A 21,696-nucleotide genomic window follows, 5' to 3' on the forward strand; every position below is an offset into this window, starting at 1 on the left:
TAATCAGTGCTTCCAATGAAATGATTAGATCCTGACTGATATGTTTTTACCCTTGACTTTGCTGATGAAAACCAGGTGGTTGTATATTTCTATTTTGTCCATTTAATGCTGGAGCATTTCGATTCTGACTGCTCCATGAGAAATTTGGGTGTTGCTTCCAGCCAGGGTTGTAAGTATTTGAATATGGTTTGTTATGACGTTGTCAATTAAAATTACCCACATAGTTTACTGAAGCTGGATTTCCAGGACAATTATCGAAGTCATGTTCTTTACCACAATATACACAAGAAAGTTTAGCAACTTACTTTACTGTTGCTGGAGCAGATGTCATGGCTTTTACCATGTTAGTCAATGAGGTTACTTGTGCTGATAAAGCTATAATTGCATCTATGTTATGTACCTCTGCTGACCCTCTTGTTGCTGGTTGCCTGGCTGAAGGCCACTAATAATTATTATTGGCAATTCTCTCCAGAATTTCATAAGCTTCAGTGTAAGATTTGGATAACAGGGCTCTGTTTGCTGAAGCATCCACCATTAACCTTGTACTCGGATTCAACCCATTGTAAAAAGTTTCCAATTGAATGCAACAAGGTATACCATGATGAGGACACCTTCTAAGCAATTCTTTGAATCTTTCCCAAGCTTCATACAAACTCTCATCTTCAAGTTGATGGAAGGAAGTAATCTCATTCCGCAACTTTGTATTTTTTGTCGATGGAAAATATTTCATTAGGAATTTATCAGCCAATTCATTCCATGTAGTGATGGAATCAGATGGTAACGAATTTAACCATGCTCTTGCTCGATCTCTTAAGGAACAAGGAAATAGCCTCAGCCTTAAGGCATCTTGTGTTGCTCCAGCAATCTTGAAAGCATCACTTACTTCCAAGAACAATTTAAGATGGAGATGAGGATCTTCATTTGGTAATCCATTGAATTGACCAACTGTTTGTAACATTTGAAACATCACTGGCTTCAACTCAAAATTTGCAGCTTTTACTCCAGGTCTGATGATGCCAGGGTGTACAACTTGAGGAGTTAACACAGCATAGTCTCTTATAGCTCTGTCTCTATCATCAGCCTTGTAAATAATATTGTTATTGCCTGGCTGTCCCCCATTAGCATGTTCATTATGCTCTTCTTGAATATTGACTGGTTGTAAGGGCCCGTGAGGATTCAAATTCCCCGCATCCTGCAAATTATTCATGCTTGAAACAGTTTTTGAATTCCTTTGTTCTCTTCGCAGTCTCCTGACAGTCCTTTCAATCTCAAGATCGAATTGGAATACAACAGATCTGTCTTTGCGCATGCATGTACCGATCTGTAAATAAATAGAATGAATCAAATCAAATTTGGTGCTATCAAGATTTACTTCACACTTCAAAAATAAACAATCAATCTCCGGCAACGGCGTCAAAAACTTGTTGGTTAATTTTTATAAGCAATTACTACCAATGCCAATGTGCAAGTATACATTTAAATCTATTAACAATGACCAATTGCTAATATATTTATGGTACGGCATTATAACCTTTAATCTTTCCACCCTACAAGGTGAACACCTATATCTAGTGCGACACAAATCTTAACTTCAAGTATTGCCCTTATGGGATTCAAGATAACTTAATCCAGGAAACTCGACTTAAGATCAAGTAGTACTCTAATAATATCCGCTAAGACATGCCCTTTTGCTGCTCTATCTTAACTGAAGCTATTAAATGGGTGGTCAACCAAAATAACAGTCATATTCATAAAAACTACTAGAGTAAAATACTACAGCAATACCATAACAACATAAAAGAACAGTCAAGAACCCATTGGATTATTTGTCACTCAACTACATGTAAATTTAGTTCATATTCTGAATGAGAAAAATAAACATAAATATATTAATCTCGAAATACATCAAAACAATTAAAAGAAGAAGATAAATATAAGTTGAGCACGGTGAAAGACAAATCCAAATAATTATGCACGATTCTCCAATGTTGCCGAAACAACACTCTTCAATTATGATCTTCTTCTTCTTTCCTTGTAATTATTATAATGATAATTCCCTTGCTGCATTTTTATGTGGTGCACGCCTCCCTTTTATATTGCAAATTAGGGTAAACAAAAGCCCATGAGTGTGCATGCGTTAAATTAGGAAACATGCGTTGTCCCGCGCCTAAGTTTTCTCCCGCATTGCTCCCAGCTTGCTACAGCACCGGTTGCTCTAACATCCGCAACAGTACTGCATTATTCCCGATTGTACTTTTCTTCTTTTGTGGCCAACTTCTTTCCTCCTCTTGCTCATCTAAATGTCTCAACATCCCCTCATGAATAAAGACTTTCTGAGAGCCTACAATTATGCATTTGTTTTTTAGCACAAATTACTTTGATTCAAGCAAAACTTATTAAGACTCAACTAAAATGAATGTTTATGCAAAATGTAACCAAAATGTAATAAAAACACCTTATTTGTTCTCTAAGTGATCTTGATTCAAGTCTAGAATTGATGTAATAACACTTATTTCCTAGAGTTATCATACTCCCAAAAGGAGTTTCCTAAGCCCTTCTATAATAAAGTATGCTCTGTGGTCGTCGTCGAAAAGGATCTTCCACAACAAAAACAATATAGAAGACTAGAAAGCCTGTGTTCCCAAAACTAGGTTATTTGATCAAGAGATACATAGAAAATATTTCTTTGAAATGTGTGGCACCATGTTTTTAATAAGTGACAAGTGTGTTGTGTCACATGTAGTTACACGACAGACTTCATTTGTTATATGATATTTTTCCACGATTGCTAATTTTGACCAAACTCTCGATAATTATTATAAAAATCCTCTTGTTGTTTTAGAAAAAGATTCTGATACTTGGATAGAAAATAACCCCTATTTAGAAATTTTAGAAGTGAGTTGTAAAGTAGATTCCTTAGAGATAATGATATATTGTGTGATGTAATGTAAAGAAGTGACAAAAGTGTGGTGTCACATGTAGTGAGTTGTAAAGTAGATTCCTTAGAGATAAAGATGTACTGTATGATGTAATGTAAAGAAGTGATGAGTCATAAAGTAGATTCCTTAGATATAAGATGTAATGATGTAAATAATAAAAGGCGATTCCCTTGAGGTATCTCCAATGTAGCACCAAACCCATCACCAAATCACCTTTTACACTAAAAATGGTGTAAAATGCTTCTCCAATGTAGCACCAAAATCAACACCAAAATGATGCAATGAATAGTATTGCACCAAACGTGATGCAACACTATTTATTACACCATATTTGGTGTTAGGAAAAAAAGTCTCAAATATCCTTATTACTTTATCTTATTTACATATGTGTCATATTTTATATAATATTTTAAGTTATTATTATTATTATTGTTATTTTTTTAATTTCATTTTTTAATTTTTGAATATTATACTAATATTTTAAATAAAAAATATCCAACACAAAAATTAATAATAAAAATAAAATGCCAATAACATTAATTACTAGATTACATATTACAAAATTAAAAATATAAAATTAAATTAACACAAATTAAAAAAACTACTACTACTAGCATAAATTAGAACAATTATTTAGTAATGTGGGAGATCATTATTAGATCCTCCAATATCATTAAAGTATTAGCCAATATTATTGGAAGTATTTTGTGATGCTTGGCCTTGTTGAGATCTTCTCTGCAAAATCTTAATTTGTTCATTTTGAAAATGTTGATGTAAGCTTGGATCACTTATCGAATTTAAATCTTTAAGTACAATTTTATTTTCTTCACAATATGTGACCATCTCCAATTTTTTTTTCTCATTTTGGGCTCGTATCATTTGAATTTGATAATTTTGTTGCCTATCTTCACTGCCTTTTTTGAGAATTTCATAAAGTCGTTGATTGTCTTCTTTAATAGTATCAATAACTAGTGAATTTTGATCTTCAACTTTCCTTTTTCCTTTTGCCTTCTTTACTCCAATAGGTCGTTGTGTAGAACAATCGTCAACATGTTCATTATTTATATTTAGTGAAAATGATGATAGACTAGGAGATGCTGATGTTGGAGACTCCGAAGCGGGAGAATCTAATTGTGATGACACAAATTCACTATTTTGTCCTCAAAAGTATGGCGTTGCAATGCTATGATCATCTCCAATTTTTTTCTGTATCTTTTAGGATAGGCCATACATGATCAAATTTAAACCCTTTATTGTAATTCTTATCGTGTGCCAGTAACACTTTGGCTCGATTTAGCCACAAAATAATGTAATAATGTTATATATAAAATAAGTGTAAGATAAAAACAATAAATATGTAATATAAACTTACAATATCTTGTTTGGAAGCACCGTTTAGATTTAGATTTTCAATTTGTCGAACGCATCCCCTCAGTTTGCCAATTGCGGCTAAGATACTTTGCATTCGTTTTTGCAAATATCTTCTTGGACGATCTTGAGTGGTGAAATCCGGTTTAGAATTATTGTATTCAATTTCAACTCGAGACCAAAATGCATCTCGAGATTGATTTATACCAACAATAGGGTTTTGGGAAATATCAAGATATATATGAAATAAGTGTATATCTTCTTTATGGGTGTATGAAGTACTTCTTGGAGTTGGAGCCATTTTATAGAATAAATGATTGAAGAGATATGTTTGAGTGAAGTAAAGTTTACAATGGTATTTATAGATGAAAAAGAAACTTATCTAATGGATGAAAATAAGTGAAATCCATCCAACGGTTGGTATTGAATACGAGAGAATCCTTATCTTTAAATCTTGAATTATGTGTAGATATAATAAGATTGGGTAGATAAATCTAATGGATGAAAATAAGTGAAATCCATCCAACGGTTGATATTGAATACGAGAGAATCCTTATCTTTAAATCTTGAATTATGTGTAACTATGATCAGATTGGGTAGGTAAATCTAATGGATGAAAAGAAGTGAAATCCATCCAACGGTTGGTATTGAATACGAGAGAATCCTTATCTTTAAATCTTGAATTATGTGTAGATATGATAAGATTGGGTAGGTAAATCTAATGGATGAAAATAAGTGAAATCCATCCAACGGTTGGTATTGAATATGAGAGAATCGTTATCTTTAAATCTTGAATTATGTGTAGATATGATAAGATTGGGTAGGTAAATCTAATGGATGAAAATAAGTGAAATCCATCCAACGGTTGGTATTGAATACGAGAGAATCTTTATCTTTAAATCTTGAATTATGTGTTGATATGATAAGATTGGGTAAAAGTAAGTCTATTATAAAAAGGATATACTTATGTGTACTAAAACTCATTCAATTTACATATCTTTGAAAATGAATTTCAATATTGGAAGTTCATCTCAGCACTTATCATATTCTTCAAATTCTGATGGTGAAAATGATGATGATGTAAACCTTATAAATGATATTGAGGTGATCAATGCACATGAAGAAGCAATAATTAGCATGACTGTGAATAACAATACTTGCATGGTTCACCATCTCAATCAACTAAATAACAAAGTGATCCATGGTGGCTCAATTACTGGTCATATAACAATCAACTGCAATCGTGAAATGGCTTATCGTAATCTGTTCAATGACTACTTCTTAGAGAACCCACGTTTCAATAATTCAATGTTTCGTCGTCGATTTAGAATGTCTCGAAGTTTATTCAGTCATATTACTAATGTCGTCCAAGGTCATGACAACTACTTTATGCAGCGAAGGGATGGCCTCGACATACTTGGGTTATCTGGTCTTTAAAAAATCATTGTCGTATTTCGGATGTTGGCATATGGCATGCCAGGTGCTACTGATGAGTATATTAAAATTGGAGAGTCTACAACAATTGAAAGTTTAAAGAGATTCTGTCGTGCAATTATGAAAGTTTTTGCAGAGCAATATCTTAGATCACCCTACGCTAATGACGTCGCTAGGCTACTCTATGTTGGTAAAGATCGTAGTTTTTCAGGAATGTTAGGCAGCCTAGATTGCATGCACTGGAAGTGGAAAAATTGTCCAACAGCTTGGGCCGGACAATATGATGGTCGTAGTGGAACCCCAGCTATTATTCTGGAGGTTGTAGCTGATTATGATCTTCGGATATGGCATGCACATTTTGGTTTGCCCGATTCAAAAAATGACATTAATGTGTTGGAGGCATCCCATCTTTTTGCCAATCTCGCTTCAGGTATTGCTCCTCCTGCTCATTATGTCATTAAAGGGAACGAATATAATATGGGTTATTATTTAGCTGATGGTATCTATCCAAAATGGTCTACTCTTGTACAAACTATCCATGATCCATGTGGTCCTAAAAAGAAATTATTTGCCGTGAAACAAGAAGCATGTCGAAAAGATGTAGAACGTGCATTTGGAGTCTTTCAATCACGTTTTGCAATTGTTGCTGGACCATCACGTTTTTGGAACAAACATGTGTTACATGATATAATGACTGCTTGCATTATTATGCACAATATGATAATCGAAGATGAACGTGATGTTAATGCAACAATTAATGATTGGATGCAAGCCCCCAATACCAACCGTTGATATGAGCGTAGATGAGAATACTAGATTTCAAGAATTTCTTGCTCGACACAAACAAATCAAGGATAAAGAGGCTCACATTGCACTCTGAAATGCACTAATTGATCATTTATGGGATGAATTTAGTAATTCGAATAACTAGAGTATTATTGTTATTGTATTGTATTTTTCTATATTATTGTTGTTATTTATTGTTATTGCATTTTTCTATATTAATGTAATGTTTAATTTTCATAATGCACTTATTATTGTTATTGTATTTTTCTATATTAATGTAATGTTTAATTTTCATAATGTACTAATTAATTTAGTTAATTAAATGCAAATTTAATAATTTTCTATATTTTTTTTGTTAATCGATATAAAATTACTTATTACTTAATTATCTATATTAATAGTAATATTTATTGTGTTAATTGAATTAATTCTTGAGAATTAAAGGAACAAAAAGAAGAATATTCTTTTTAGTGTAAAATTTGGTGTAAATGGGTTGGAGATGAAATAGTAATTTGGTGTGAAAAAGGTATATTTTTTGTGTTGGTGTTACACCAAAATGGTGTTATGCATTGGAGATGGCCTTAGTGCCTATAAAATGGACTTCCTAGGAGTATGTTGGATCATCGAGTCCTGGAGTCTTGTAATATAGAGTTGTAGTAATAAAACCTTTGATGAGGCACGATCCATCCTTCTTTATATAGGAGTGAAACAAAGTATTTTTCTCTAGACCAGAACTTATTTGGAATATCTGCACAGCACTGTAGAAGTTCTTTGTGCTGGATTTTAAATTTCTAGAATTGAGATTTTTGGATTTTCCTCTGATCACCCCTCTAAAAAATGGATTGTTGCTCAACCCATGGAATCATGAGGAAATGGACTTTTGATCAACAGGACTAGTAATTGTATAACCAAAACCTTCTGGATGGAAAGTGAATGAGGCAATAAGACTCAAGAAATTTGTTCCAAGTAGTAGATCTTCTCCTGAAGTGTCATAAGTGAAGAAACTAATCTCCACTTGCTCCTGGAAAGCTAACTTGTATCGGTACATGGTACCTTTTGGGTAGACAATTTCCATGGATGATTGAAGAAACAACTCCAGTATCAATTAAGGCAGTGAGAGCAATCTTTTTATTATCTTATAACTAGAGGATGACTTTGACATAGGGTCTGAATGCTAATGTTGACTGCATTGTTAGATCAATAAGCTGTTCTTCAGAAATATTTAGAACTTGTTCATCATCTGAATATTCTTCAAGCTCGTTTAACTTGTTGGATGTATTAAACTCTTGAGATTGTGAGTCAATTGCGAGTAGTGGCTGTTTAGGATTGTCAAACCATTCATAGTACTCATCATCAAACTCTGGATCTTCAATGAGTTGAAGTAGCTTGGTCAGACTCCTCTTCTTGGATTTGCATTGTTTTGCAATAATGTCATTTCTTGCCACAAATGAAACATCTGCCTGACCTTTTCTAAAACTTTCTTCTTTTGATAAAGAGGTGCTTCTTGCTTTTGTATAGTCTTCAGGGTTTTGTTTTCTTGCTGTAAAACTTCTTCGAACAATAACATGAGTTGCCTATTTCATGGCAACCAAATTTATTGGGTTTGTTATTGTAGTATTTGGACAAAAATGATTTCTCTATCTGCTTCATGTACTTCCTTAGTTCCTGATTCCTGCAAAGATTTTGGATCCACAACATAGTATTGTCATTGCAGTATTTGGACAAAGAGGATTTCTCTATCTGCTTCATGTGCTTCCTTAGTTCTTGATTTCTTTATCTGTGGGCTTTTGGAAGATATAGTAAAGCCGCTGCTACTCCATACAGTATTCTTCAAGCTTTTGAACATCATAGCATTTGTTCTGGAGGAATTGTTTTCTTGCCAACTATGTTTTTCTTAGTCCGAATCTAAAGAAATCTGTTGTAAGAGTTTCTAAAATAGCAGCACAAGGGTCTGGTCGGGATAACATATATTCTCGTTGGATTGGTGTCAAGATGTTGCTCCACCATTGCCTAAGCGATCCAGTAAAGCTTGCTACTAATCTTTGCATAGTTGCTCTTATGGTTAGCTGTAGTGCTCTTTGGCATTCTCCTCCATACCATGCTATCATTTGTTTCTGTCTTATAGTTTGATATTATCAATATTGCAAAAGACTTTTCCTTGAGGAGAATGTGAGATCTGGACTCGTGTTTCCCATTCTTGGCCTTGTTGTTCTTCTTCTTCTTCACCTATTTGTTCTTGTTGATGTTCTTGCCGAGATTGTTGTGGCTGTCTTTCTGGAGGATCTGAAGATGCTACTCCTGAGTGTTGGCCTGTCTCGAAGGTAAATAGTACTGTGAACCTTTTCCTTGTATCAATATATCTTGGATTGGCATGATATTGAGGTCTTTTTTCCATCATGATTGGTCTTCTAAAAGAGCGGAAGAAATCTACAGTTTGATTGGATTCAAATGAACTTTCTAAATCTTCCTAACCTGTAGCCATAACCGGCCATGGTTGTGCTAGTGGCATCTCATAGCTTCTCCAGAATGCTTTGGTGTTGTTGCCAGTGGAGCTTTCTTCCCATATATAAGCTGGTTTGGAAGGCTTGTCATTTTTCCAGGAAGTTTTCTTTTATAGTAGTCTTAGTAGCATTGCACAGTTCTCCTCATTTCTTCTTCACTATCGGCTCATGTCCGAGCAAATATTGTTATTTTTCTGGGTTTTTCATGCCATTATGACAGCTGTCTGCTTGTAAATCTTTGGCTTTTTCGGGTTTTCTTAACTTGCTTCTGCAGTTTCTGTAGCTGGTTTCATGGTTAATCCATTAATCTGGACTAAAACTTTTATGGTTTCAGGAAGGGTTGGGTTGTGTAGGTCAAGGGTAAAATCTGGTTCCACCTGCTCAACTACATGCCCTTGGTTGAGTCCCACCTCAACTGCTGCGATTAAATCTTTTCCAAAAGTTTGTCATCTTGGATCAAGAATAGCGAGAAAGCAAGTGACATTTTTGCCTACAAGAAATAAAGGTTGGATTCCTAGTCTGATTGCACCAAGATGCAATCCTCTATATCCTTCAATCCTATATCTCTTGATGTCTTGAGGAGAGAGAATATAAAGATAGGTTTCTGTGGAACTAGAGGAGATAGATTATACAACAACTTCAGAAGACTTATATACAGACTTGAGTTTCGACTAACGAAAAGGAACAACATATTTAAATAGGAGATCCAAACACTTTTGGACTTTAACCTCATCAGGCCCTCTAAATCTCATTAGGCCAGACCAGAACAAGCATTCAGAGCAAGTTCGTGGAAAGAAAATATTAGTGATTGACTATAGGAAACTGAATGATTGCCTAGAAGACATTAGGTATCCAATAACTTTGCTTCTACTCAATGACACAACTTAAAAGTAAATTTTAACTCCCAAGTATAAGAGTGTCTTGTTGTATTATAACTCGGTGAGTCCGAGGTCGATCCACAGAGAAAAGATTTAATTAGTTTATTTTATTTTATCTAAAAATTGAAATTAAAACTTGAATATAAACAACTTAATTTAAATGAAACTATGGAATTGAACTAGTTAGGGTTATGGATCCACTCTTAGAAATAAATAAAACTTAATAAATTCTTTTTGCCAATTTGTTTTAGATTTATTACTCAAAAGATTAATTATACAAATTATTATTATTTTCCCTTTAATTTTATGATGGATTAAGTATTTATTGTGCCAAAATTTAATTTGTCTACAATAAGTCAAAATACCATTTCACCATGCCTTATATTAAGATCTTAAGAATTTATTGTGCCAAATTCATTTGTTTGTCTACAATAAATCAAATTTTCAAAATATAAAACATGTATAAAATTAAATAGAAAATAATTTAATTTATAAAATTAAACATAGAATTTGATTAAATCATATTTATTTCTTAAGAGTTTCACCTTCCCCTAACTAATATTATTTAGTTAAGCATAATTAAAATAAAAAGAAGTAGTAAAATTGAATTACTTATAATTAAAAGAAATAAAAACAACTAAAATTGGAAATAAAACTAATTTTATTAATGAAAATAATTATACAAAATATTAAAAACACACCTGGAAATCAAGATTACAAGGAGATGGAGAGAATTTGAGAAGAAGAGAGTTGTAGAGAGATGATTAAAACATAAAAATGAGGCTCTATTTATAGAAAAATAAATTCATAATCCAGTGCTTTGCGGTCCATCATAGGCTTCATGCATGTGCTCCTCACAACCCTTAGATCAAGATCCAATGGCTGGTCAAACTTCAAAAGTCAACATCACACATGGCATCATTTGACTCGTCCGATTTACCCAAAGAACGGTTGAGATTTGGCGGGTTAATGGGTGGATCGGGTCGACCCAAATACAAAGATTCGGATCCTCCAACTTGCTTCACCAACCATTGCCACGTGGCACAATCATGGCCATTGAATCATGAACGGTTGAGATTTAGTCAAGATTGCCAATTATCCCATGCACTCATATCTATTGTAAGCTCATTTCATCATCCAATCAGTGCTCGGTCAACAGGAAAAGTCAACTTTTTTTTACACAAGCCCAATTTTAAGCCGATCTTGACTGATCTTAAGGTTTTCGGACCTCCGGAATCCAAATTTGACCTCCGTTTATCTGTTTGGAGCCTCGAAGTACGTGAAATTAATAATTTTCCTAATAAACACATAAAAATACACAAAATTAAATATATTTAAAACATAATTAATAATTCATAATATATTACATAAACACAAATATAAATTATAACATAAGCATAAAATAACATATTATCGCTTGATAATTAAACAATTTTTAATACTAATCACACCCCCCAACCAGCTTATTGCTAGCCCTCTAGCAATTAAAGCGTTATATTAAGATTTATAAAATTCACATGCAAGTTAATAGTTGTTCATCTATCCTCTAAATTACCAAATAAATGAACTCTCCCAAATTCCTTTACCACATTGATGTTCACTCATTATCCAGAATATCATCAAACCTTCTTTTGTGCTCAAGTAATTAACACAATACTTATGGGGCTTCATTAAAAGAAAAACAACATTTTCGTTCTAAAATTCATTAGAAATTATATCTTTAGGCAATAGATTATTCACACATTTTTTTTTTTATATTACATTTCTAACCCGTGTAGCGAGCTTTAGGTCAATGACTCCCAGACCAGTTGGCCTTAGGGCACTAGGTGTTGAAGCACCCCTACGGACTTAATTACTCGGGTTTCTAATAAACAAACAATATATCTATTACCCATGTAGCGAGCTTTATGCCAGTGACTCCCAGACCAGTTGACCTTAGGGCACTAGGTGTTGAAACACCCCTACGGACTTAATTACTCGGGTTTCTAGATATAACAAAATTAAAAACATTTTTTCTTCTTCTTTTTTTTTTTTTTGATTTTTTTTTTTTTTTTTTGGTTTTTTTGTTTTTTTGTTTTTGGAAATATACACTTTCTACTACCTTAGATACTATTCCTAATAAATCAAAAGAACTAAATGCTGTAAAACTTTAACTTACAACCCACTAGTATGTGTCATAGTGTGTGTGTGAAGAATGATTCAATAATACCTGTTAAATGAGTAAACAATTAAATAACTTAATAACCAAGTGGAGAGTTCACAAATTTGAGTAATTCAAAGAAAAGGGAACAAAAACAACTTACTATGAATCTCAAAATCAAAATATAATACAACAAGACTATTAGGATGCGTCTCAAAAGTCGTGACTCTTTACACGGCCATCCTAGACAAAAAACAAATTTTTTTTTTTTTGGTTTTTTTTTTAACAAAGAAAAGAAAAGAGAAAAGAGAAAAACAACACACATATTTAAAATATACGTCAATTATCCCCACCCCACAACCTAATCTAAACATTATCTTAACATTTTATAATTTTACAGATATGCAAAAAAATAAAAATAAAAGAGAATAATAAAAGAAGAAGAAGAAGAGATCTCACCTGAACTTGATGCAGAAGCTTAAAAGCAAATAACAAAGATGAAGAAAGAGTCAATTTTTTTTTTAACAACACCCTTAAGATTAAGAAGATGCGTTTCTAGAGAGACTACATTCTCTATATCCTGCCATCTTCGACTCAAATTTGTCCTAAGTTAGTCTTTACAGAAAAAAAAAATTTTTTTTTTTTGTTTTTTGTTTTTTTTTTTTTTTTTTGTAAACACATAACCAGGACTAAGACATTCCACAATTATCAACTATTCCCTCCCCCCAACCTGAAAAAGACATTGTCCTCAATGTTTTAAAAGGAAAGAGAAAGAGTGTAGAAGACATCACATGAACACTACAACAGAAAATATTTACAAACGGAGAGTTAAATCTAAATCGCACTTCTTATTACTGCTACTGTTACCGTTACCGTCATTAGTCGACCAATTCAGTGCAACAGTCTGTGGATCTGGCTCTGGTGTATAAGCTTGCAAAAGATCAAGTAACTCATTAGCAGTAGAAGCAGAGATAAAGAGTTTTTTTACAGAATGTGGAACAAAATGATTCTTTATTGCATGGTTAATAAAAGTTAGCAAGCCGTCATAAAAATTATTAACATTTAACAAACCGATGGGTTTTTGATGAATGTTCAAGTGGGCCCAAGATGCAAATGTAATTAGTGCCTCAAAAGTTGCAAGATCTCCTGGCAAGAAAATAAAAGCATCAGCATGATTCATCATTTCAGATATTCTCTCTTGCATACTTGATACCACTAATTCTTCTCCAATTGGTGGGCCAGACATGCACACTAGCGGTTTCATGGGTTTTGGGATAATGCCGAGTACTTGGCTTCCTCTGGTAAAAACAGCTTCTGAGACAAGTCTTGATAACCCTCGTTCACCTCCTCCATATACAAGATGCAGTTTCCTCTCTGCTATGACACGACCAAGATCTACAGCTGCCTGAACGAACTCTTTGTACTTTCCATAGTGAAACCCAGAAAGCACACAAATATTTTTGAATTGTTTACTCGAAGATGATGCCATTGGACTAATTTTTCAAAAACAAGTTGTGAGTGTTTGAAAAATGAGCTCATATTTAAAGATCTTGGTAACATAAATAATGAGAAACAGCTGTAAATGGGTTGGCAATATTTGTCAAATGACGAGTAAAGCTCGTGGCTCAATAATTCAAAAACAAACAGTAAAAAGAAAGTAATGATTAGAAAAAGCAAACAGTAAAAGAAAACCAAATATTTATTAAATACAAAATCACATCGCTAAATGCAATAATGCAAATGATAAAATAACAGTAAAGTAAAATAACAGTGAAGTGAAAGGATATTTACTGGTAGTTGTGATTGTGGCTCACATCTTCCTCTGGTTTTACGTCCAGTAACGGCTTGAACGCCCTCTATGGGTCGAGGATCGGCTTCCCATCCAGTTTTCTTATAAACTGGCAAACAGGGTCTTTTTGAGTCAGATTCCCAAGACTTAACTGTGCACTTTGTTTTTGGAATAGTATCCACAAATTGTAAATCTCACGTTGCACAATTCCGCTTCGATGCGTCTCAAGAGATCGTAAGATATCATCCAACGATTCTTTACTCATGCCATCTTTAACGAATTTAATTTTATCTTCACGAGTATCAGAAACCATTCCTAAAGATTTACAATCTGGTCGTTTGCAACCAAGTCTCACACAGTTATGACATTTTGAGCCAAGTCGTTTAGCTCTCCTTTTCTTGGCAAACGTACTTTTACCAAAACCAGGCATGTAAGAAACAAATTGACCAGAAAACTCACCTGCTAATCGGACCTTTGCTTCAATTAACCAACGAATGTCAGAAGGAATGCCATTGATCATTAACAAACGCAGTCGTTCACAACGAGCTTTGTAAATTTTCCTGAGGGCATTCTGAGGGAGAGAGGGAAAATGCTTATGGAGTTTATGTTGTATTTCTTCCATGTATGATTTTGGGGTTTCAGTTATTGTGGGAAACTGAAGATACCGACTTAAGAAGTCACGGAGTACCGTTATCCGCCATTTATACGGGAAAATAAATCAAAACACACCAAAAACAAATCTGCAAAATCAAATCAAGCGTGAAAGCGAGCAAAAAGAAGCACACAATATAAAAGGAAAATGAACTTACATTCGTCCTCTCATTGAGTTAACCTCAAGCTCCATTTGAAATTCATATATGCCACTCTCTACTGTTCTGAGTTGTCCCTCTAGATCCTCAACATAGGACACGAATTCTGGTGGTTGCAGATCCCAAAGTGGATGTGATTTACAGCTTTGTATCAGGCCTCTTAAGTGAAATTTTATACGCCGAAATCTTTTAAGATGTGCGAACAGGTATTTTCTCATTGAGGTGGTCATGATGTAAAATGAAAATTAATGAGAGAATGTACAACTGTCAAACAAACACGCTTACACAAGAAAAACAATGTAAAAAAAAAACTATGTACAGTGCATCAATCTAAGGAAAAAAAAAAAGTCAAACAATGAAACGGTAAAATAATAGTAAAACAAAAAAAAATCATTAAAAACTTAATCAAGAATTGGTGGGTCATCCAAATTAATTTCGGTGTCCTCGTCACGTGGGTGATGTTCCAGATATGGTTTTAATCTTTGACCATTAACTTTAAATGTGACACCATTATTTGGATTCTCAATTTCTATGGCCCCATATGAATATACATTTTTTACAACAAATGGGCCACTCCATTTTGACTTTAACTTTCCTGGAAATAAATGAAGACGAGAATTATAAAGCAACACTTTTTGACCAATCTCAAATGTTTTTCGAAAAATTCTTTTATCATGAAATGCTTTTGTTCTTGCCTTAATAATTCTTGAATTTTCATATGCATCATTCCTTAATTCCTCAAGTTCATTCAATTGCAATTTTCGCACATTACCAGCATCAACCAAATTTGAATTAAAAGCTTTAATAGCCCAAAGTGATTTATGTTCAAGTTCAACAGGTAAATGACAAGGTTTACCATAAATTAACCGATAGGGTGACATTCCTAATGATGTTTTAAATGCAGTGCGGTAAGCCCAAAGTGCATCATTAAGTCTAAGAGACCAATCTTTTCGGTTTGGGTTAACCGTTTTTTCCAAAATTTGTTTTATCTCCCTATTTGCTAATTCAACTTGACCATTTGTTTGAGGATGATAAGGGGTAGCAATTTTATGTGTAATTCCATATTTCTTCATTAAAGACTCAAATGACTTATTACAAAAATGCTTACCTCCATCACTGATAATGGCTCGAGGGATTCCAAATCGACTTAAAATGTTTTCTCTTAAAAATTTAATCACAGTTTTACTGTCATTATTTCGACAAGAAATTGCTTCAATCCATTTTGAGACATAATCAACTGCAACTAATATATACACAAATCCAAAAGATGATGGAAATGGACCCATGAAATCAATTCCCCAACAGTCAAATATTTCAATTTCAAGTATGGGATTTAAGGGCATCATGTTTCTTTTTGTAATTGATCCCAATTTTTGACATTTTTCACAACTTTTGCAAAATTCATATGTGTCTTTAAACATGGTAGGCCAATAAAATCCACACTGCAAAATTTTAGCAGTAGTTTTTCTTGAAGAAAAGTGACCACCACATGCTTCAGAATGACAAAAATTAATGACACTACTTACCTCATTATCAGGAATACATCGCCGAAAAATTTGATCTGGGCAATATTTGAACAAATAAGGATCATCCCAATAAAATTTCTTTACTTCAACAAAAAATTTCTTCTTCTCTTGAGCATTCCATTGCAAAGGCATTTTACCTGTAACAAGAAAATTAACAATATTAGCATACCATGGCATTGAAGTAACAGAAAATAAAAATTCATCAGGGAAAGAATCATTTATGGGTGTTATATCATTGCAGAATTCGGATGTGAGTCTTGATAGATGATCAGCAACAACATTTTCAGCACCCTTTTTATCTTTGATGGTAAGGTCAAATTCTTGTAGTAACAAAATCCAACGAATTAGTCTCGGTTTGGCATCCTGTTTACTCATCAAATATCTCACAGCAGCATGGTCAGTAAACACAACAGATTTAGAGCCAAGCAAATATGAACGGAATTTGTTTAATGCAAATACCACAGCAAGTAATTCTTTTTCAGTTGTAGAATAATTCATTTGAGCACTATCCAAAGTCTTGCTCGCATAATAAATCACAAAAGGCTTACCATCCCTTCTTTGTCCTTCTTGGTCGCTTGTTAAAGTAGAAGAAATCACAACAGGATAAGTTTGTTCTTCTCCAAGAAAAGCATATTTCAATCCTTCAGGCAAAGGTTTCAATTCCATTTTAGGTGCTTCTTGTTGTTCTGTCTTTTCAATACTTCCAAGCTCCTCAAATTTTGGCTCGTCATCATAATTTTGCGAAGTCTGCATAGAATCAAGCAACGAATTTATATTAGAAATATCAAGTTTAAGTTGCTTATTTGACTCAATTGAATTAACTAAACAAACATTAGAAAGTTCAGAAAAATCCCCTTTTTGAATATTTTCCTCGATACAAGATTCAAACAATTCCTTTTGTTCATCAGTATCATCTTCATTCTCATTTTCTTCATTAGGTTGCCTGCACATGTTGAAAACATTCAATTCCAAAGTCATATTCCCAAAGGATAAATTCATTAAACCATTCCTACAATTAATCAAAGCATTAGCAGTTGCTAAAAATGGTCGACCTAAAATTACAGGAATTGGTTTGTAATTATTCACAACAGGTTCAGTTTCCAAGACAATAAAATCCACAGGATAAATAAATTTATCAACTTGTACTAAAACATCTTCCACTATTCCTTTTGGTACTTTAACTGATCTATCGGCAAGCAAAAGTGTAGTTGAAGTTGATTTTAACTCACCAAGATTAAGTTGAAGATAAACTGAATATGGAAGTAAATTAACACTAGCACCAAGATCTAGTAAAGCATGCTCAATTCTGTGGTTACCAATAATACAAGAAATGGTAGGACAACCAGGATCTTTATATTTCAACTTATTATTAGTAGACAGAATTGTACTTACCTGTTCGGCCATGAAAGCACTCTTTCTTACCTTCAATTTCCTCTTAACAGTGCACAAGTCCTTTAAAAATTTGGCATATGAAGGAACCTGCTTGATTGCATCTAATAGAGGAATGTTAACTTTCACTTGCTTAAAGATTTCATAAATTTCAGAAGAGTGGTTTGATTTCTTTGGTTTATTCAATGCATGCGGAAATGGTGGTTCAGGTGGAACACTAGTTATTTCCTCACTAGGTGTAAGTTCATTTAGTCCTTCCTTACCCTTTGAATTTTCATCATTTTCATAAGGTTCAGGCATAGGTCTATCAACAACCTTACCACTACGAAGAGTTATAACTGACTTGACTTGGTCTGTGGGTGGATTTTGTTGAATTTTAGGATTTGGTTGTGGTTGGGCTGGAAATTTTCCTTTTTCTTGAATGGTGAGTGCAGAAGCAATTTTAGCAAGTGTATCTTTCAAATCAGAAAAAGTTTGTGCATTTTGATTGTTAATAACATCTTGCTTTCTGATGAATGAATGCATTGTGTCCTCCAGATTTTTCCAAGGTGGTGGAACATATGGTGCATAAGGCTGAGGATTTTGAAAATTTTGTGGAGGTGGTGCTTGTGAAGATTGTGCATTATTATTATTCCTCCAACTGAAATTCGGATGATTTTTCCAACCAGGATTATAAGTCTGTGAATATGGGTTTGGTTTATTGAAAGTGTTAATAACATTAGCTTGATCATTTAGACATTCTTTAAGTGCAGGCAAAGTGGGACACTCTTGAGTGAAATGATCATTCGAATTACATATGTTACATGCAATTTCTTGAACAGATTTTACTTGATCACTCTTTTTATGCTCCAAAGCTTCAACTTTCCTAACTAGGGATGCAAATTTTGCTTGTAAATCATGATCTTCCCTAAGGTTATGGATTCCTCCACTAGATGGAGATGATTGTTGCTTATTTGTCAATTCAAAAGTTCCAACAGTATCCCAATGTTGTGCATTTTCAGCTAATTGGTCAAGGTAATCTAGTGCATCTTCAGGATTTTTATCCCTAAATTCACCATTACACATCATTTCAACAACCTGTCTACTTTGGGGTATTAAGCCTTCGTAGAAATAAGTGACCAATCGCCAAGTTTCAAAACCATGATGTGGGCATATGTTAAGCAACTCTTTAAACCTATCCCAACATTGGTATAATGTTTCTCCATTTTTTTGAGTGAAAGAAGTGATTTGCCTTTTAAAAGAATTTGTTCTATGAGGTGGAAAGAATTTTTTCAAAAACTGTTCTTGCATGTTATTCCAAGTTCTTACTGATCCAGATCTAAGGTTTTGTAGCCAAGTTTTAGCTTTATCTTTTAATGAAAAAGGAAAAAGCTTTAATCTAATTATGTTCATGCTACAATTTTGGTCCGTGTATGTATTACAAACTTCCTCAAAATCTCTTAGATGCAAGTACGGATTCTCAGATTCTAAACCATGAAATGTTGGTAAAAGTTGGATAATACCTGGTTTAAAATTGAATCGAGATGCTTCTGGAGGAAATACTATACACGACGGTGCTCCGGTTCTGGTTGGATTCATGTAGTCTCTCAGAGTCCTTGGTTGATTCTGATCATGCCCATGTTGAGATTGGTTGTCTCCCTGATCAATTTGAGGATTAGGTTCGCCCAAAACGTTTTCGCCTTGATTCTCATCCATGATTGGTGGTGGAGATTGAGATCTACGAATTAACCTGCCACTTGAAGATCGAGACCAATGTCTCATGCAAGGGTTATGTTATAAAGATAATATTTACATAAATTGATAACAAAATAAAATAAAATAAATAAATAAGCAAATAATATAAGTATACAAAAGAAAATTAAATAACAAAAATGGTGGTTGAACCCACCAATTAAAAAAATAAAAAATGCAAAATTAAATAAATGCAGAAAATTAAATAACTGAAATTAAATAAAAGTTAGGAGTTAGCAGTTAGTAAGTTAAGAGTTAGTAATTAGAGTTAGTAGTTAAAGTTAGTTTGGTCCAAAATAAGTCCAAATATGTCCAAAGTATGTCCAAATATGTCCAAAGTATGTCCAAATATGTCCAAGTCTTGATTATGTTGAGGAATTTCGTCTAGGGATTCTATTGCAAATTATTTTTAATTTTATGGTCAAACTGTAATTTTTAGAAGTTTAGAATTAGCAATTTGGGATGAAAGTGAAACAATTGAAAGATATCGGGGTCCGAACGTAATTACCAGAAGATTGGGCTAGAAACGGAAACTGTTGGGGTGAAACGAGAATTATGAAAGATATGGGGACAAAAGAGAATTTAAGAAAAGGAAAAGGGGGCAAACGAAATTTTACATATAAGAGAAAAATAAAAACGGAAAAACAAACCAAATAAAAAACTTTTCCCCGGCAACGGCGCCAAAAACTTGACACAACTTAAAAGTAAATTTTAACTCCCAAGTATAAGAGTGTCTTGTTGTATTATAACTCGGTGAGTCCGAGGTCGATCCACAGAGAAAAGATTTAATTAGTTTATTTTATTTTATCTAAAAATTGAAATTAAAACTTGAATATAAACAACTTAATTTAAATGAAACTATGGAATTGAACTAGTTAGGGTTATGGATCCACTCTTAGAAATAAATAAAACTTAATAAATTCTTTTTGCCAATTTGTTTTAGATTTATTACTCAAAAGATTAATTATACAAATTATTATTATTTTCCCTTTAATTTTATGATGGATTAAGTATTTATTGTGCCAAAATTTAATTTGTCTACAATAAGTCAAAATACCATTTCACCATGCCTTATATTAAGATCTTAAGAATTTATTGTGCCAAATTCATTTGTTTGTCTACAATAAATCAAATTTTCAAAATATAAAACATGTATAAAATTAAATAGAAAATAATTTAATTTATAAAATTAAACATAGAATTTGATTAAATCATATTTATTTCTTAAGAGTTTCACCTTCCCCTAACTAATATTATTTAGTTAAGCATAATTAAAATAAAAAGAAGTAGTAAAATTGAATTACTTATAATTAAAAGAAATAAAAACAACTAAAATTGGAAATAAAACTAATTTTATTAATGAAAATAATTATACAAAATATTAAAAACACACCTGGAAATCAAGATTACAAGGAGATGGAGAGAATTTGAGAAGAAGAGAGTTGTAGAGAGATGATTAAAACATAAAAATGAGGCTCTATTTATAGAAAAATAAATTCATAATCCAGTGCTTTGCGGTCCATCATAGGCTTCATGCATGTGCTCCTCACAACCCTTAGATCAAGATCCAATGGCTGGTCAAACTTCAAAAGTCAACATCACACATGGCATCATTTGACTCGTCCGATTTACCCAAAGAACGGTTGAGATTTGGCGGGTTAATGGGTGGATCGGGTCGACCCAAATACAAAGATTCGGATCCTCCAACTTGCTTCACCAACCATTGCCACGTGGCACAATCATGGCCATTGAATCATGAACGGTTGAGATTTAGTCAAGATTGCCAATTATCCCATGCACTCATATCTATTGTAAGCTCATTTCATCATCCAATCAGTGCTCGGTCAACAGGAAAAGTCAACTTTTTTTTACACAAGCCCAATTTTAAGCCGATCTTGACTGATCTTAAGGTTTTCGGACCTCCGGAATCCAAATTTGACCTCCGTTTATCTGTTTGGAGCCTCGAAGTACGTGAAATTAATAATTTTCCTAATAAACACATAAAAATACACAAAATTAAATATATTTAAAACATAATTAATAATTCATAATATATTACATAAACACAAATATAAATTATAACATAAGCATAAAATAACATATTATCGCTTGATAATTAAACAATTTTTAATACTAATCACTCAACTAGTGCTGTTTCTCTCTGTAGACAATGCGAGGTGACACCAATCCAACGAGAATATATGTTATCCTGAACAGACCCTTGTGCTGCTGTTTTGGAAACTCTTAAAATAGATTTCTTTAGATCCGGACCAAGAGAAACACAGTTGGCAGAAAAACAATTCCTCCAGAACAAATCCATGAGTTTGTCTTCCAACCCAATTTATTATTTCATCATGTCATTGGTGAAGACACAATTTGGGGACATTATGTGATTTGTGATGATAT

General features: G+C 33.2%; 3 protein-coding genes, 2 non-coding genes and 1 pseudogene across 6 annotated transcripts; 3 read left to right on the top strand and 3 right to left on the bottom strand.

Moving 5' to 3' along the window:
* The first annotated feature begins 593 nt into the window (after positions 1-593).
* On the top strand, positions 594-700 carry LOC112498481 (small nucleolar RNA R71). The gene has a single exon (XR_003065792.2). It is a non-coding gene; the product is annotated as a small nucleolar RNA R71 (small nucleolar RNA).
* A 4,612-nt stretch (positions 701-5,312) lies between these two features.
* Positions 5,313-6,672, top strand: LOC127902674 (uncharacterized; annotated as a pseudogene).
* A 3,883-nt stretch (positions 6,673-10,555) lies between these two features.
* LOC127902675 (probable cytokinin riboside 5'-monophosphate phosphoribohydrolase LOGL10) lies at positions 10,556-14,199 on the bottom strand. The gene has a single exon (XM_052442415.1). It carries the CDS (start codon positions 13,533-13,535, stop codon positions 12,861-12,863), a length of 675 nt encoding a protein of 224 aa, XP_052298375.1. The 5' UTR covers positions 13,536-14,199; the 3' UTR covers positions 10,556-12,860.
* On the bottom strand, positions 13,658-14,863 carry LOC127902676 (uncharacterized). Its single transcript, XM_052442416.1, has 2 exons — positions 14,295-14,863; positions 13,658-14,165 (listed from the first exon to the last, which is right to left on the bottom strand). Exons 1-2 carry the CDS (start codon positions 14,455-14,457, stop codon positions 13,903-13,905), a joined length of 426 nt encoding a protein of 141 aa, XP_052298376.1. The 5' UTR covers positions 14,458-14,863; the 3' UTR covers positions 13,658-13,902.
* On the bottom strand, positions 13,658-21,425 carry LOC102614752 (uncharacterized). 2 transcript variants are annotated; one of them, XM_052442414.1, is made up of 2 exons: positions 20,684-21,425; positions 13,658-19,288 (listed from the first exon to the last, which is right to left on the bottom strand). In XM_052442414.1, exon 2 carries the CDS (start codon positions 19,252-19,254, stop codon positions 15,046-15,048), a length of 4,209 nt encoding a protein of 1,402 aa, XP_052298374.1. In that variant the 5' UTR covers positions 19,255-19,288; positions 20,684-21,425; the 3' UTR covers positions 13,658-15,045. The 2 variants fall into 2 exon arrangements, with proteins under 2 accessions (XP_052298374.1, XP_052298373.1); XM_052442413.1 differs by having other exon boundaries at positions 13,658-19,294.
* Positions 18,695-18,803, top strand: LOC112499054 (small nucleolar RNA R71). The gene has a single exon (XR_003066581.2). It is a non-coding gene; the product is annotated as a small nucleolar RNA R71 (small nucleolar RNA).
* Positions 21,426-21,696: the final 271 nt, after the last annotated feature.

The sequence above is a fragment of the Citrus sinensis genome, chromosome 5, assembly GCF_022201045.2.
Source record: "Citrus sinensis cultivar Valencia sweet orange chromosome 5, DVS_A1.0, whole genome shotgun sequence".
Taxonomy (NCBI): Eukaryota; Viridiplantae; Streptophyta; class Magnoliopsida; order Sapindales; family Rutaceae; genus Citrus; species Citrus sinensis.

Coding starts and splice junctions, on each gene's coding strand:
- LOC127902675 (XM_052442415.1), bottom strand. CDS start 13,535: ATGGCATCATCTTCGAGTAAACAATTCAAAAATATTTGTGTGCTTTCT.
- LOC127902676 (XM_052442416.1), bottom strand. CDS start 14,457: ATGGAAGAAATACAACATAAACTCCATAAGCATTTTCCCTCTCTCCCT. Junction 14,166..14,294: donor AGCAAAGGTCCGATTAGCAG/GTGAGTTTTCTG, acceptor GCAAACGACCAG/ATTGTAAATCTTTAGGAATG.
- LOC102614752 (XM_052442414.1), bottom strand. CDS start 19,254: ATGGATGAGAATCAAGGCGAAAACGTTTTGGGCGAACCTAATCCTCAA.